Raw genomic sequence first — 16,877 nt, forward strand, 5'->3', positions numbered from 1 at the left:
ACTCTGAATCTGAGTTGGCCAAACAACCCAAATATGAGGGAAAGTCCTGATGTGCAAGCAAAGACATGTACATCTAGCAACTTCGTGAAAAAGTGCAGTTTTATGCATTTTTTGGGGTGCTAATTCAATAAATACACTACAGCAAACAAAGTCAGAAAGTTTAGTTCTGCACACTTTGTACAAAAATGTAAACATCTATTTGTGACTGCACGGGCAGTTGATGTTGACACATAAATCACATATGATCATCTGAAGTAATCTTATGCAAACGGAATGAATGAATACAGATTTAATTCACTTTAAACTGGATTTCACAAACATAAAGCATGTAACATACAAACTGGAATACAGTAAAATAACATTAAAAAATGATACAATGTGGTTTTACAACTATCAGCAGCAAAAGAAAAGGGGATATTAATTGGCTTGCTACAAGTTGTACAAATGCTTGCTTATGTCTACTTTTAAACAAAAAACAAACAAAACAAAAACAAACCCAAATCAAATCTTTAAAACGCTGTGGTTGAAAGTTGTGCTGAAATAAATTCAAGTACTGATATTATAGTCCTTTCACTCCTGAGGTAGAAGATCTCCATAATATAATGAAATACTGAAGGTCACGGTTCATCATGCTAAACAATTATGCTAATCATTATTTGAACTGATTAACCAATTAATAAAGAAACATTGAGTAAGCAGTGCAACCTCAGAAAATCACAAAGAAATGCCAGACAGGAATGTGCATGAAAATCACTGCGTGATGTGCTTCATAGTCAGTCAAAGGTTTACTGGTATTGATTTAGTAAGCGAGAGAGGTTTCTTTTCTCTCTCCTTCACCAGTCTTCTGTCTCTCCTTATGTTTTACGGCAGCGTTTTCCCAGAATAGTTGATGAAGCTTGATCGGTTTCTCTGGAGCTGGATGTTCGCTTTTGGGCGGCAGTTTTCTCAGTGAGTCTATGAAATAACAATTTCAAAGAAACCCTTTTAGCAATTGAATAGAGGAGAATAGAAATATGTAAAATTTCTTTTAAAATTAGTAATGATGTATCTTTAATTTCAAGTCCTGAAGAGCAAAATAAGCCTCAGAGGATTATCTTAAAGCTATTAAGACTTGCATAACTCTAATCAGTCTACAGTATAATGGGTGGAAACAGTCTTCTTACATTTATGAAACACACTGAAACTACCAAGCATTTTATTGTAGAATACAGTTAGTAATTGTTATAAAATTGTGGTACACTATAATAAGAGATGTATCAAACTGTAAATGAACCAGTAAGTTACCTTTGCCCGGGTGTGATGCGGTTTTCAGCAGAAGATGCAGATGATGAGGTGGACACTTTGGTGTCTGAGGGCTGCAGGAGCACAAAAGGAGCCAAAGGTACAACATCCATTTTAAAACACATCAAAACATTTAGTTGTGACTAACGGACTTTATCAGCAATGTGTCAACTCATGCTTACATCCTCACTCCAGTCCTTGGCTGCCCAGTCTTCCAACATATTCCCCCAGGCACCTAAATCTTGCTTTCTCCTCCTCTGCCATCCACCAGCAGACCTGGGAAAACATGCAAGAAAAATTTGAGAGGAAGTGACAAACCATACTCAACCATATTTCATCAGTTCTACAATTGAGTTATTTTCTGGTGATGAATCAACCAAATGATCACTTCAACTGTTACCATTTCTACTGATTAAACCTACCAAGGCTCCAAAAATAAACCCAGCATATGTGGCAAATGAGAATTCTAACAGCCTATTTGCCTTCAGTTGCCTAACCAGCAGTTCATGCAGTCAATTAAAACCAAGAGCCCCTTTACTTTGTCCAACTAATGCAGTGGAGATGGTAATGGATGGAAATTCTGTCACTGCATTTCCTGAGTGCATTCAGGAGTGCGTTCATACTTGATTGCCATGCTGTTGAGAGTGATAGAAATTATTTCACTATCTTGAGGAGCAGGCTGCTTGACACCCCTCCAGCAAATACATTATAATAGACCAAGTGGTTGCTAAGACCAGTAAAACTCACTAAGATATAATATATGCGTGTGCCATCCAATTATAAGGAAAATTAATGTTTTTGCTAACATAGCTCCTGCACTAGTGACTGTCCATCCAGCAAAGTGACAGAAAATACATTTCCCATTTTGACACTTGGGTGGCTGAAATAAATGATTTCTTACCAGAAAATTGACACTTTATTTTGCTTTCTGGTATTGAAAAGTGAATTGTTTTCAAAAAGTAGTTCAACTTAACTATAACTGGGCAGACCGCATGTTTTTATTTATCTTAAACATTGAGTTAACTGCACATTTTGATTTGTCTTTCAGTGCAGGTAAAAAGCATAAATTCTGCGCTCACTCTGTACAGATTACTCAGTCCCCCACAATGTGGATCACACTGGATGTAAACATAGAGCCCATGGCTGATTTTGCCCATTGTAAAGTCTAATAAAGTTGACGTCCTTAAAAAAGTATTGATGATAAAGATAAAGCAGCACTACTGTGTGTATTTCTATGAAGACAAACGCAACTTGGGGTGCAGAGGGCTACGAAGTTGCTTTTTAATATTTCAGTGAATATTGTCACATATTGATATTAAGATATCTTAAAACAAATTATATCCCTTTCCTCAACTCCTTAATATTACAGTTAATAGAATTTCCAAAGATCTTGTCAAAATCTTGTATTCCTTCAAATGTATGAGTGGTAAACGTGATTTGTGTACTGTCACTAATTCATTCATGACACACTGAATATGTTCCATTTAAAATAAATAAGCGTTTATGCATTTTATTCATAGTGACAGTATCACAGTATTTTAATTCATTTTTCTGACACCATTTATTAATGTTTGATTTTTAGTTTCATTTAGTTAAGATGACATATACATACACAATTTCTCGCCTTTTTTCTAAAAGAAACTTCACTGTTGTCAGAGGAACACAGCTGGACTGAGTACTCCTTGTTTCTCCGTCTTATAAATTACCTATTGCCACATCACTATGTTTTGCTCTGCAGCTCAGGATGCTGTGTTGGGTGAATGAATCATCTGACCTGAACTGGTAGACACACTGAGATCTCCTCCATGGGAAATAGTCAGATAACAAGCCTAGGAAACCAAAGAAGAGCCCTAAAACCACTGTGTCTTACATGTGGAACCCCTTAAAAGCTTCACATGAAGGGCTCTCTTCAGCTGATTATACAACAGATGAATCACCCTCCAGCCAGTGACAAGGTCTTATGTCATGACTTATAAGGTCTTATGTCATGACTTATAAGGTCTTTTTCTTGACTGGAAAAACAACATTCCAGTACTGGAATTTGGGTAAGAAGACCATATGTGGGTAGTGGATGGATGTGTAAGTGTCTGAGTATAGTGGATTTCTGGTAAGCATGCGTTTGGCCACTACACAAGGGTAAATCAGGACTAAAACAATCATTAGTTAAATTGTCATCTCTGCCAGAGTCTGGTACAGGCTGGAGGATGGAGATAAAGCCTTCCCAGATGAAAAGAAAATTTCCTATCACACTTGTTACAAGCATAGACTCAGCTTCCTCCTGTTGAGTTGATGAAGATTTCAGAGGCTCAATACTTCTGGTGTATTATGATGATACGCAGAAAAATGGTGTGTGGAGTGATGACATTATAAGTGAAACTGGCAGGTTTGGACTTTGCCTCAAGATCATTGAGAGAGAGAGATACAGAACTGAGCCTTGATTATCCATGACAAACACAAGGTGAAATGACATTCAGATGCACATATGTGCTTCTGTTGTTTTGTCAGCAGTGCGATAGTAAAGTAATCTGTATGCAAAATATCCTTGAAACAGACTTACCTGTGTATGGGAGACAAAAGAGCGCAGTATGTTGATAACATTTTCTTTAAAATGCAATGCACCAAAGAATAATAGAAGCACTTTATGAGCAATATCATTTGAAAAATGAAAAATGACCATGGACTACAATATGTCATATCTCCATGATCTGCCTTTAGAGAGAGATTGTGTAGTATCATACTACAGTGCACATTGTATCAGATCAGTTCTGTGACAGAGTGCAGTCTGCTAGCAGGACGGTAACAGGTAACAGCACTGACATGGTGAGCATCTCATACTACATCTCCCATCTGCTGGTGAAATCTACAGCAATTTAATGCCCTGCTAGGAAGCTCACCTGCTGCATGAGCATGTTAAACTGACAGCTGGGCTGCACATTAACAGCACAATTTAGCGGTTAGCTTGCCTGTTAACTAGTAGCACTAACTTCCTTCATACTGCAAGCTGGTGTAATGTCAGCTTAGGTGTGCTGTAGTTATCCGAAATGACAACAAATGCAACATCAACTGTTTGTTTTAAGCTGTGAAATTAGTTTGGTTGTAGTTAGTTTCGTTTTTCCACAACAATATCCAGTTTAAACAAGGCCAAATAGACTGTCACTACTTTTTGAATGCAGCTTTGCACACCCACCCTTATTGAATTGATTGAATAGTTTGTGTTTTAATGTAGTTTTATGCGAGTCTGTCAAGCGTATATGTTTTAATGTTGTTTGTGAGCCACTAATCTAAGATACATTTCTATCATTATGTGATAAAGTAGTACTCAGTACTGTTTAGTATCTTACGAAATAGTCTAAAGAACCAACATGAAAAAGGATCATGATCATGCCTATTTCTACCATATTTATTGCACACACTACATACAAGATATCTGTCTTTGAACTTTTTGTGTTAATTGTTCAACTACCAGTTATTTGTATCTGCATGGGTAAAAATAAGCAGGCAGAGGATGAAGCAGAAGAGAGGCTGGTATTATCTGAATCTGTTTAGAATGCTAAAAACACAAATACTTCAGATTGTTATTTGCACTTGTCCTTCCAATGAGTTAATTTAGTGCCACAAGACAGAATGAGCTCTCAGTCAGTTGTTTATGTGAGTACTCTGAGGGGAAGAGCAGTGTGTGACTGTCTTAACACGCTGTCTGAATCATTTAACAGAGATGACAACAAAAACAGCAGAGTAACAAATGGTCCTGAAAAGCAGAATAAAAATAGAATGTAGAGAGTGCCAAACATATATTATGTCTGAATATTCAGTCCACTTGTCATAGCTATAATTTGTTCAAAATATGACAACCACTAACCCTGGACAGTTCGATTTATTGCGGACATAACTCTGTTTCTGACAGTTTAATTAGATAAAATAATCTATCCAGGAAGGTTAAGTTGTCAAAAACAACCAACAGGAGCACAGCCGAAACCAGCTACATGAAAGACAGATTTTGCCAACAATTTCTTGACAGTATAACTGCTGCCTATCTGGCTGCCTCTGATAAAAAATGTCACAAATGTTCAAAGGAAAAATAGTGCATTATTTCAAAAGTACAACAGTTTTGTCTTGTTTTACGGTGGTTTCTAAGCTAGAAATAAGTGCATCTCAACAAAATTCTGGTAATCTTGGTTTAAAGCAATTGCATGGGAAGAATATTGAGACATTGTTTTATGAGATCCAAATTTTAGAAACTTCACCACATTCTAAAAACTCAAAATTAATCAAAAATATCTTATCTATTTAAACCAGGGCCTTCATTTCACCTGATGCAACTATACAAGTCACAGAAAACCCAGACAGACATATTCATAGTATGGATCACACCTGTGCTGGAACTAATTCTCTGCTTTAACAAAGCAGAGAATTACAATAAGGAGTCTTTTTAAGTGGGATCCTCATGTACATCAGTGGCAGACTATTATTAAAAATGGTGACAGAAAAATGACTCAGACATCCAAGGACCCACCTACACACTCAACCCCTCCTCATAACATAGCCATGGAAAACAAAGTGTAACTACAGATATAGGGTGTAGACATAGCAGAGGCATTTAGACAGAACATATGTATGCCCTAAAGTATTTGTTACAGGATGCTCACTTCAGTAAACAAATTGTTTTGTTTCAGTTTGGCCTATGCAACAAATAACTACAGTGTTATTACCAGAATAAAAGTGTATTTACATTCAATGTTTTGGACTGTGTGACACATTTTAAAAAATGAACTTCACCTTGAAGGCTTTGGAAATGTGCTATTTGTTTTCTGTTCCCGCACATGCTAGCCTGCAGGTAGCATTATCATGTGGCAGTGATCGAACATAAATGAGAGGCCAGATCTTGAAATCCATCCCGTATCATTCACCTCCCCTGTGTAGGAGGACTATGTTTTTCTAGTAAACCGTAGCAACTCTGGACCAGAAATGGCAAATCAGATGGAGATTGTGTATTGATGCTCGATGTTCAACCGAACCCAAGACATTTTAGGACTCTGGAAATTGCTACATTAGACATGCCTATTCATTTGTAAGGGCATGACTTGAGTCTATATAAGTAAAAACTGACCATGGCAGTTCTTTTCCCACCATATTCAAGCAAACTGCCCCTCCCCCCTGAACACATAGACCAGGCCAAAGCAAACACCAACACCAGTAGTGTATGTATGTATAGATGTATCTGTAGATATTGTATGTGATCATAATCCTTATAAACACACAATCAACAATAGTGCTTGAGAAACACTACTAAATTCCTTCACATGCACACAACCTTTTAATTAAATTCAAATCAATACTGATATATATATTGCGTTTTGTTTTCTTTGAGCTTTCACTTGTATGTACACATGTATTATGACCCATGTGCGAATGTTTTTCAAATAATCAATAACAAGAAATTCTATCTTTTGTTTTCTCAACTGGCACAACAAAAAACTAATATTACATTAGTTTTCTGGGATAGAAGCGATGACAGAAAAATCACTTACTCGTGGTTTCTGCCTGGCTCTGGACCAAAAATGTCTGAAACAGAACTGCAAGGGGAGAAAGAGAAAGAGGAGAGACAGAAAAGACACAATGTAATATAACAAGTTTTACTGATACAGGGGATTTACTGTAGCAGCACATTTATTTCTATAAAGCAAAATTACTGCACCGGTATTCACCTGAGTACCTGCCCTATTGACAGAGTTCTGCAACCTGTAAATGATACCTATCCTTTAATACTCGTATGAACGGGTGTATCTATTACACACCCTACAGACCAAATGTCATTGTCAAAGCCGTACCTTGACAAGATCAATGAAATGCCTGAAAAATGTTATGGCCCTGAATGATACCACTAAAGGAGAACAAATCTATATGTTGGATTCTTCACATCACCCACTGCCAAAACCAATCCTCATTTTTTGCCTGACTTTAAGCTAGAGGCTATAGATACGCAAGGCTGCCTGAGGCTTCATAAAAGGCCAAATAACATCCTATATAAGGAGCAGAACTCTCATATCTCCCCTTCATGCTGTCAGTCAAAGAGGTATGTAAATTAACTATTAAAGCCTGCCTATAGAGCTCACCAGCTGTGCATGTCTCCCACGCTTCTTACATTGTGAAATTTTTCCACCTTTGCCGTTTACAGCTAATATGAAACCAGGCAATGCAGCACTAACACCACCATGTACAACTACATCTGCATTTGAAAGACTAATGTCAGACTCCTCTGAAATTATGGCACACCTAATAGCCTAAATTGCCCTTTTCAAATCCCATCAGTGCACCCTCTGGAAAGGTAAGTAAGTAGTAAGACAGGGGGATTCACTGTTGCAAAATACAGTCCGTAGATTCAGGTGTGATCTCGCTCTCTATTTCTCATCCCAAAGTAGAATTAAAAGCCTCACTAGCTCATTAGAAAACAAGTAAGAGAAAATAACGAGGGAACGATAGAAGGGCAAGTACAGTCCATCCGGAAAGTACTCACACCCCTTCACTTTCCACACATTTTGTTATGTTACAGCCTTATTCCAAAATGGATCAAATTCATTGCCACTCCTTCATTGTCTTGGCTGTGTGCTTAGGGTTGTTGTCCTGTTGGAAGGTTAGCCTTTGCTCCAGTCTGAGGTACTGGGCGCTCTGGAGCCGGTTTTTATCAAGGATCTCTCTGTACTTTGCTCTGTTCATCTTTCCCTCGATCCTGACTAGTCTCTCAGTTCCTGCCGCTGAAAAACATCCCCACAGCATGATGCTGCCACCACCATGCTTCACCGTAGAGATGGAATTAGCCAGGTGATGAAAGGTGCCTGGTTTCCTCCAGACGTGACGCTTGGCATTCAGGCCAAAGAGTTCAATTTTGGTTTCATCAGACCAGAGAATCTTGTTTCTCATGGTCTGAGAGTCCATGGCTTCTCATGGTCTGAGAGTCTGAGGCTTCCGTCTGGCCACTCTACCATAAAGGCCTGATTGGTGGAGTGTCGCAGAGATGGTTGTCCTTCTGGAAAATTCTCCCATCTCCACAGAGGAACGCTGAAACTCTGTCAGAGTGACCATCGGGTTCTTGGTCACCTCCCTGACCAAGGCCCTTCTCCCCTGTTGTCATTATGGGGTATTGTGTGTAGATTGATGAGGAAAAAAAGGAATTTAATCAATTTTGGAATAAGGCTGTAACATAAAAAAATGTGGGGGAAGTGAAGGGGTGTGAATACTTTTCTAGATGCACTGTATATTAGAGAAACTAAATTAAAACTGAAACAACTTTAAATTGTCTCTACTTCTTTGTGGTTCGTTCCTAAATTGAATATATAGGGTTGTTTTATATATATACTGATAAAATTCTCAGTAATACTCGAAAGTGGCCACACTGTGGATTTCATAATCTGTGAAATGCTGAAATGTCACAGTTCACAGGAAGAGCCTGCGACTGCGTCACAAATATCAGGCATGTTTGGTTTGCAGAAACTCTCTCCAGAGACAGCCTTATTACTCACAAACGGAGGATTTAATGAGGTACTGCCAGGTTTGTATATTCGCTAGTGACTTTGGAAGTAGAGTAGCCACAGTGGATTGGCTAGCAGGAGGTCACCATAAGAACACAAGGCTCATCACCCATAAAATATTTGTAAAAATGGCAAGATCATACTTGTAGGGACAAGTGAACTATAACCTTAGATTAGGGTGATGTTCTTCGACGCGTCAATATTTTTATGCAACAAGGAGTTCCATTGATAACAGATTCAGAAACTGAGTTACAGGGGAATTTTTCCAAAACAATTGTGAATTAGCAGCAACACTGCATTTGTTGCTGATGAAAAACCACTATGTCCAGCCTTGCATGGAGATTAAAAAGGCATTAAAAAGCTGCCCAATTTTCTCTCTGTGCCTCAAGCACACGCATACACATAACATATTGCTGTGGGATGTCAATGTGGGGCATGTACTATATAATTGGTCAAATCTCTCATGTGCAATCGTCACTCAAAATAAAAAGGCTTTCACACTACAGATAACAAAATGCCCATTCCGTTTTTACTTAAACGTGATGAGGGTGTTAAGCAGTTTCTTTTTCATTGGTTTTTCTGTTTCACTCTGCATCTCTTGTAAATCATGGTTAAAAAGTTACTGTTGTCAAGTTACCTTACACCAAGTGTATTCAATTCTTTGTGATGTATTCAGGTTGCCTGACTTGCTGAGGTGGACTAATTTGATTTTATTTGCATATGAAAGAAATACTCCTACTATCTTAGTCTATGAACTGATTTTAAACGGTAGAGAGATAAAGAGAGATTTGGGAATAACATTTCTCCAAGAGTCTAATAACTAGTAAGCCTGGTGGGCTTACTAGTTATTAGATAAGTTCAGATAAAATTGACATCATTATACATTTTTTTTAGTATCTGTACTTTTACCTCTGCTGAAACCATGCTCAGGACAGACAGTTATTTTCTCTGTCTCAATTTTATATACAGTCTATGGTCTCAATCAGTCTTAGAGACAAGCCCCTACTTGAAATCTTCAACTCGCAAACCTTTGAGGAGAGAGAAATGATTGGGAGAAATCACAGAGAGGCCAGAAGAGGTCAAAAAAGCAGGTAACTGAACAGTTAACCAAAAAAAGAAAAAGAAAAAAGAAAACAAAGACCAACTGGCATCTTGTTAGCAGACAAGTTACAGAGCCTGGAGACAACTTGCTCTCTAATATGACATATATTTTAAAGAATTCCACAAAAAAATATATACACACACACACACAGCTATTTCTGAGCTTATGGGAGATTTATGGAAAGTGCTTAGGGAAGAGTTTACAATGCTAAAAACACCAGAAGCTATCTGAGGTCAGGACAACAATCCAAGCTCTGGGAAGTCTCTGTAATTGGGTGCATGTTATTGTTTTGTGTTAAGAGTAGCAGAGATCTGTTTTTGTATTTTTCGGCGTAAGAAATCTGCATCTATGGAGGGTATTACCTTCCACAATGTAGCCCTTAAAACTAAGACTTGGAAAATAAGCACTGCATGGTGTATGAAAAAATGGCTTTGTGCTCTATGGACTGGGACATTATTATCCTGAAGGAGACCATCATGATAAAAGTGTTTCACCAAAGAATAAAGGTGACCAAATACATGCCAGTAAGATGCACCCTACAGCATAACAGAGCCTCTGGATCCCTTCACTAGTCAAACATGGGGTCACTTAGAAAAATCTTTATTATAAAAGCACAGATGTTTTAATTAAAACAACATTAAATTGATAAAAATTACAGTATAGACATTGCTAATGTGGTAAATAACTATTAAAGCTGGAAATGGCTGGTCTTTAATGGAATATCTACATAGAAGTACAGAGGCCCTTCTTCAGCATCCATCACTCCTGTGTTCCAATGGCACATAGTGTTAGCTAATCCAAGTTAATTGTGTAAAAAGGCTAACTGATCATTAGAAAACCCTTGTGCTGATTAAAGAAGCAATATAATTGGCCTTTCAATTATAGTCTCAAAATAACTTTTTTCTGAAACTCGTCAGTCTATTCTTGTTCTGAGAAACAAAGGTCATTCCATTTGAGAAATTGCCAAGAACCTGAAGCTCTTATACAACGGTGTGTACAACTCCCTTCACAGAACAGCAAAAACTGGCTCTAACCAAAATAGAAAGAGAAGAGGGAGTCCCCGGTGCACAACTGAGCAAGAGGACAAGTACATCACAGTCTCTAGTTTGTGAAACAGACACCTCACAGCTACCTCGACTGGTAGAGTTATTAAATGGTACTCACAAAGCACCAGTCTCAATGTCAACAGTGGAAAGACACTCCAGGATGTTGGTCTTCTAGGCAGCCAAGAAAAAGCCAATAAAAGGAAAAGATTAAGATGGGCAAAAGAAAACAGACATTGGACAGGGGAAGGTTGGAAAAAAGTTTTATGGACAGATGAATCTAGGTTTGAGGTGTTTGGATCACAAAGGAGAACATTTGTGAGACGCAGAGCAAATGAAAAGATGCTGGACGAGTGCGTGATGCCATCTGTCAAGCATGGTGGATGGAATGTGATGGCTTGGGGGTGCTTTGGTGCTGACAAAGTGGGAGATTTGTACAGTGTAAAAAGGATCTTTAATAATAATAATAATGATAATCACTTCATTTTGAAATGCCATGCCATGCCCAGTGAATGGCACCTGATCAGAGCCAATTTTCTCCTACAACAGGACAAATACCCAAAGCACAGCTCCAAACTATGCAAGAACTTTTTGGGAAAGAAACAGTCAACTGGTATTCTGTCTATAATGGAGTGACCAGTGCAGCAAACAGATCTTGGATCTTGTAGTGGGAGCAGCTTGACCATATGGTACATAAGAAGTGCCCATCAAGCCAATACAACTTGTGGCAGCTGCTTCAAGAAGCACCGGGTGAAATTTCTTCAGATTACCTCAACAAATTGACAGCTAGAGTGTCAAGGGTCTATAAAGCTGTAACTGCTGCAAATGTAGGATTCTTTGATGAAAGCAAAGTTTGAAGGACATCATTATTATTTCAAGTAAAAATCATGTAAAGATGTGCAGCAGCACATTTCAGGCCTTTCTGTGTGGCCAAGTTTATAGTATGTCTTAAGCAGTTGATGATAGACTTGCCTCTAATCCAGCTACAGACATGTTGCTGGGCTGCTGAAATGTGAAATCACAATCGTGATACTCATTGCTCTTTAGAGTTGTGGTTTAGTTCTTTCATTTTTGTGGAAAAAACACTGGTCAGGATATCTTCACAGACTTTTTTTCTGGACGTTTGCCGAGACACTGTTTGCATTTTGTGTGCGTGCTGACGTGCCTGGGGAATTTCAAAATAAACATGCGTCTTAAAGATGATGATCAATGTCTGATCGATGTTTTCATTTTGCATCACCGCTGTTGGCTCGTTGATCACTGAATCGATGTAGATGAATGTATCTTTCCACACCTATAAATATGACAGAAAATAAGTATGCTGGGTCTGCTAAAAAAAAAGAGCAATTTCTAGTTTTGTTTTACAAAAACAAAAGTATTTATTTAGTGTGACACAGCAGCAAGTGCAGCAGCAAAGCCACCAAAGTGCTCTCAAAACTGGTGTTTTATTGTGGGTAAAATGGCATCAGTCAGAGTGACACAATTAGCAAGCTGTTGCATGGGAAATAACAGACATGTTTCAAAATGACTGAACCTGACCCAGAGGAGATTGCAAAAAAATTGGATTGGAAAATGGATCAGGAACTAGTCCTACAATATCATACAGTGGATACTTGGTGCATGCAGTTCTTCATGGCTGGACTTAGAGATTACAATCATACTTTCAGTCCTTCTCTAAAAGCCAGCATCCATAGCAAAAGCGCAGTCAAAAATGTTGGAGTGATATTGAAATAGAAATACGTAAAATGTTTTCATTAGAGACCAACTTTGCAGAAACTTGCATCGGTTGTAAAAATCCAGCTGCCACATTTACTTTTTACTATTCCCATTTCTGATGCAAATGTAAATTCTCATGACCAACAAAGGGCTTAGAAATGCAGGCTACAACAATGCTGACATGTATGATTCTACAATACTACCAGAATTTTTTTTTACACAGGTTAAGTTTTTTGAACTACTCATAACACGGCCCACATATACACAAACAAAATTCAGTTGCAAGTGCAATCTAAGAGCCCAGGCAAACTACCATGAAGGCAGCAAGGCATATAAGATATATTATCAGACTGTCACATTGTCTCATTTCTGTCAGGTTTATTTCTATGTATGGCTCAAACATTTGGAAAAAAAAAACTTTGCCAAGTAGCTCACTTCTGGCAAATTTTAGAGTGTCTGATTCCCACGATACTCTGTTGACAGTTTTAATGGTGTGGTTTAGGAGCTTGTCTGGTTCTTAAGTCCTTGATGTCAAGCAGCTAGACTTTATTTAGAGAAACTAAGTGATATTCTGCTGTGTTTAATTATACCCCAAGTCTTGAATGAGCTGAGATTTATTATTAATGCTCTTCATGCTTGATTAAGAGGAAAAGAAGATCAGAAAACTAAATGAGCATTTCAGTCAGTAAATTTGGGCCTCCTGCAAAATTAAAAACTACTGGAAAGGAAAAATGGCTGTTAATACCGACTGATGTTTCTCATGTTCTGCTGCAACTCATACATTTCATAAAGAATCTACCGTTTGCAGTCAAATTAGAAAGAGGAAACAAAACAATCTTAGAGTTTTAATGAAATGATTCCAATAAAAAATGTATAATAATCATTTTAGCATTTTCACTTCATACAGTCTGCTGTGTTACAAGTTAATTGAAGGGGAATATAAAGGCTGAAAGAAGTCCCGGACCTATACGATTTGAAAGAATAACAACTCCAACCAAACCAATATCTTATTGATTAAGTCGCATTCCTGTAAAGACGACATACAAGGGAACTCAATCTGTCTATGCATTGCACTGCAATGAGTATGAACACTATTATTTCTTGTTAACCCCAAAGGTAAGACAGTGACTTTTGTTACCAGATAAATGAGAGATGTTTGGATATTTCGAAACAGGAATTGGCAGAATCTTCTTGATACAATATTTTATCAAATGTGCAGATTCAGTACGTGATGTGACTCTTTATTTACCATGTGACGCTGCATTGTTGTAATTTATGGTTCGCTTGTATCCATGAGTGAAAATGCTGTGCGTTTGAAGCATATGTTAATATTTTTATGTGTTTGTCGTATTTTTTGAATAATCAGAACCCTCAAGGATTCAAGAATTCATGTATTATAGCAGCTACATTCTGCTTTTTCAAAACAGACAGAGTTCAAAGTAATCTCTGATCATCATCACCATGAAATTCGTCATATTCAAAGTGTATAGAAGCAGTCAACCAACACTTAATAACAACAGAGTTTGAGGGTGATACCTTCAGTAAGTATCAGGATTGTAACTTATCTAGGACTCACCTGCTGATGGACACATCACTATTAGCGGGGCTGGGTGGCAATTCAATCCCTCTCGCAGATGGCTCCTCATCAACCTCTTCATCTTCTACCTTGATCTCTAAATAATTATTTGATTCCGCAACTTGATCTGAAAGAGGAAAAAATATATATCATCATGACAGACATGGCCTATCTAAAGGTGTAACCGCAAAATGAATTCCCCTAATAAACTAGTCTCATTGGGACACCCGATTCTTGGCTTCTCTTTGCTTTGCTTTGCATCAACAGTTGACAGTTTGTGAAAACGAATTTCCCTATGGGGACAATAAAAGGCTATCTATCTATCTATCTATCTATCTATCTATCTATCTATCTATCTATCTATCTATCTATCTATCTATCTATCTATCTATCATTTTCACTCACACACGAAATCACATTAATTAGTTATTGAAATATCTTAATCTGCCCTTGGCTGTTGAGCACCACAATCGAGTGCATAGTCATGTTACAAATCTGAGATTGAGACAATAAACTGAGTGCACTTTATCCACAAAACCCTCACACATTCAACAAGGAGGAAGTCACAATAACCCTGTTAAACTGCATCACATGGCTTATTTTGCATATAATTCGAAAAAACGAACTTTGCAATTGTTTTACTATAGGTGTGAAAAAATACATTAGAACAAGGTGAACTTGCCACAGCAGGTCCCTAGTGAGATCAGGTGAATCATTTTGTAGGACACCCAAAAGCCTTAAAAGACTCCTGTGAATAGAGTTTATTTCATTCTTTCAAAAAGGTAATGAGTGTTACAATACCTGCAGAGTGTGTTTTTTGTGCATCCTTTTCCTCCTCGATGACTTCCTGTTTGATTTGCGTCTGCCTGGTGGTGTCAAGGCGACTCCTGACCTGGGCAACCAGGCGAGAGAAGTCATTGCTGTGCTGCTTCCCTGTAGGAAAATAATATATAAAGTAGCATAAATAAAGGACATGATTTTTAATGGAATGGATGCCATAACCAATCCAACTTTTTTACAGGGTATGCACTACTTAATGCAAAACTACATTGCCATTTAAGATCATAAGGGTAGATACAGTAAGGTTTTGACTGGATATCTTGTGTAGTGGTTGGAAAACATGTGACAGACATAGCCGACCCAGGGGTGCATCAAGGCAAATAATATAAAGAAATAGATGGAACCTAACCCACAAATAGGATACACGCTACCGTAACTTGGATTAACATTTATTGTGAATGCAGACTGATTTTTCTTTGTGAGCCAACAGTATCTGTAACACGTCAGCTGATCAGATTAGCATTTTGACTTGGAAATGACAAGTTCCGACCTTGAAAGGAAGAAAAGGTTTTATTCATGAGCTACAGTGCTATATTGGAATTGAAATACCACAGATACAAGCATCAAGATGAGATGACGCATGTGGAACAAACCGAAAAGACAAATCTGAACGGAGGCAGTAAAAATGATACTAGTTAGTCGGAAATGATCCAAATATAAATAAGGGATTCATTTCTTGTAAACACAGACTAGGGGATTAGGATGACAGAAGTGAGAGATTTAAAAGATGTTTATTTATTTTACCTTATCACTCTAATTAATGTTAGTTCTACACTGTGAACTAAATATGAAAGAAGGTCATGGTTGCCTGTTTTTGGTCAATCTGAGGTTGATACATTTAAATTTGGAGGAAAAGTCTCTGGAAATTACATCTCATATTAACATAGACACACCCAAAAACATCCCAACCCAAACAAAGTCAATAAACTCTAGGGCCACAGGTTTTGTTAATTCTGGTTACCATGATTAACAACAGCAGAATTTGAACATATGAAGAAAAAAAGAGGTGTTTTATTGTTTCACAATTGGTTGTTTCTTTGGCAATAGCTAATCTTATGTCCATATATGTTTAAATTAAATGTTTCCGTTAAAGCGGCTATAGGCAACTATGGACAAATTAACAAGAACTTTTAAAAGCATTCAAGAAAAACAACTCCTGTGGCTTTAGCATGCATGCATGGAAAACCAAATTAATTAATAAAGCCTTTTTTTTTTTTTAAATTGAGCTGACAAATCTGTGATCTAACTTTAACAAAAATTGCCAACAAAATTATATTTTCCCTTTACCACTGTAGGAATAAACACGCATGTGAGAGACAGTGAGTGACTCAAACTCGTAATGGAGAATGGGCGTCACTCTCTTAGTAGGAAACAAAAAAAAAAAAAGAAAACTTCATAACCATGAAGCAACTATGAAGCCCCAGACTGATGAATTAATGAGCAAAAAAGTATTTTTTTTAGCCAATGCAGTTGCAAATCTTTACCTAACAGTGCCTGTTCATTTACTGAAGTAAGAGTCACTCCTAATACCATCTGATGAAATATGCATTGCACTTTGCCGATTGAGGACTAGACTGATTACACTTGTACATGTCTCGGTTACAAATTATGATGAAATCTCACCAGCTTTATTATACGCACACTGGAATACAGCAGTACAACAGACTCAACAGGTTAAAGGTTAAAAAACTAAAAAAGTCCATTATGATTTTGCATCACTTTGTTATCAAAAGTCTAAACAAAAAGAATGTCAGACAATCTCAGGCATCATTGCGGTCTGAAAGATTGTTTTG

At 37.6% G+C, this 16,877-nt stretch overlaps 1 protein-coding gene across 1 annotated transcript in view; it reads right to left on the reverse strand.

Moving 5' to 3' along the window:
- Positions 1-291: 291 nt before the first annotated feature.
- The window catches only part of rad18 (RAD18 E3 ubiquitin protein ligase), a 33,605-nt gene continuing 17,019 nt past the window's right edge, over positions 292-16,877 (reverse strand). The window contains exons 10-15 of the mRNA XM_062415595.1: positions 15,046-15,177; positions 14,245-14,371; positions 6,810-6,854; positions 1,464-1,557; positions 1,285-1,355; positions 292-954 (exon numbers count right to left, since the gene is read on the reverse strand). Coding sequence (XP_062271579.1) covers positions 855-954; positions 1,285-1,355; positions 1,464-1,557; positions 6,810-6,854; positions 14,245-14,371; positions 15,046-15,177 — 569 coding nt within the window. The 3' untranslated portion in view covers positions 292-854. The remainder of the gene's footprint in view (positions 955-1,284; positions 1,356-1,463; positions 1,558-6,809; positions 6,855-14,244; positions 14,372-15,045; positions 15,178-16,877) is intronic.

The sequence above is a fragment of the Scomber scombrus genome, chromosome 3 (assembly GCF_963691925.1).
Source record: "Scomber scombrus chromosome 3, fScoSco1.1, whole genome shotgun sequence".
In the NCBI taxonomy this organism is placed as follows: Eukaryota; Metazoa; Chordata; class Actinopteri; order Scombriformes; family Scombridae; genus Scomber; species Scomber scombrus.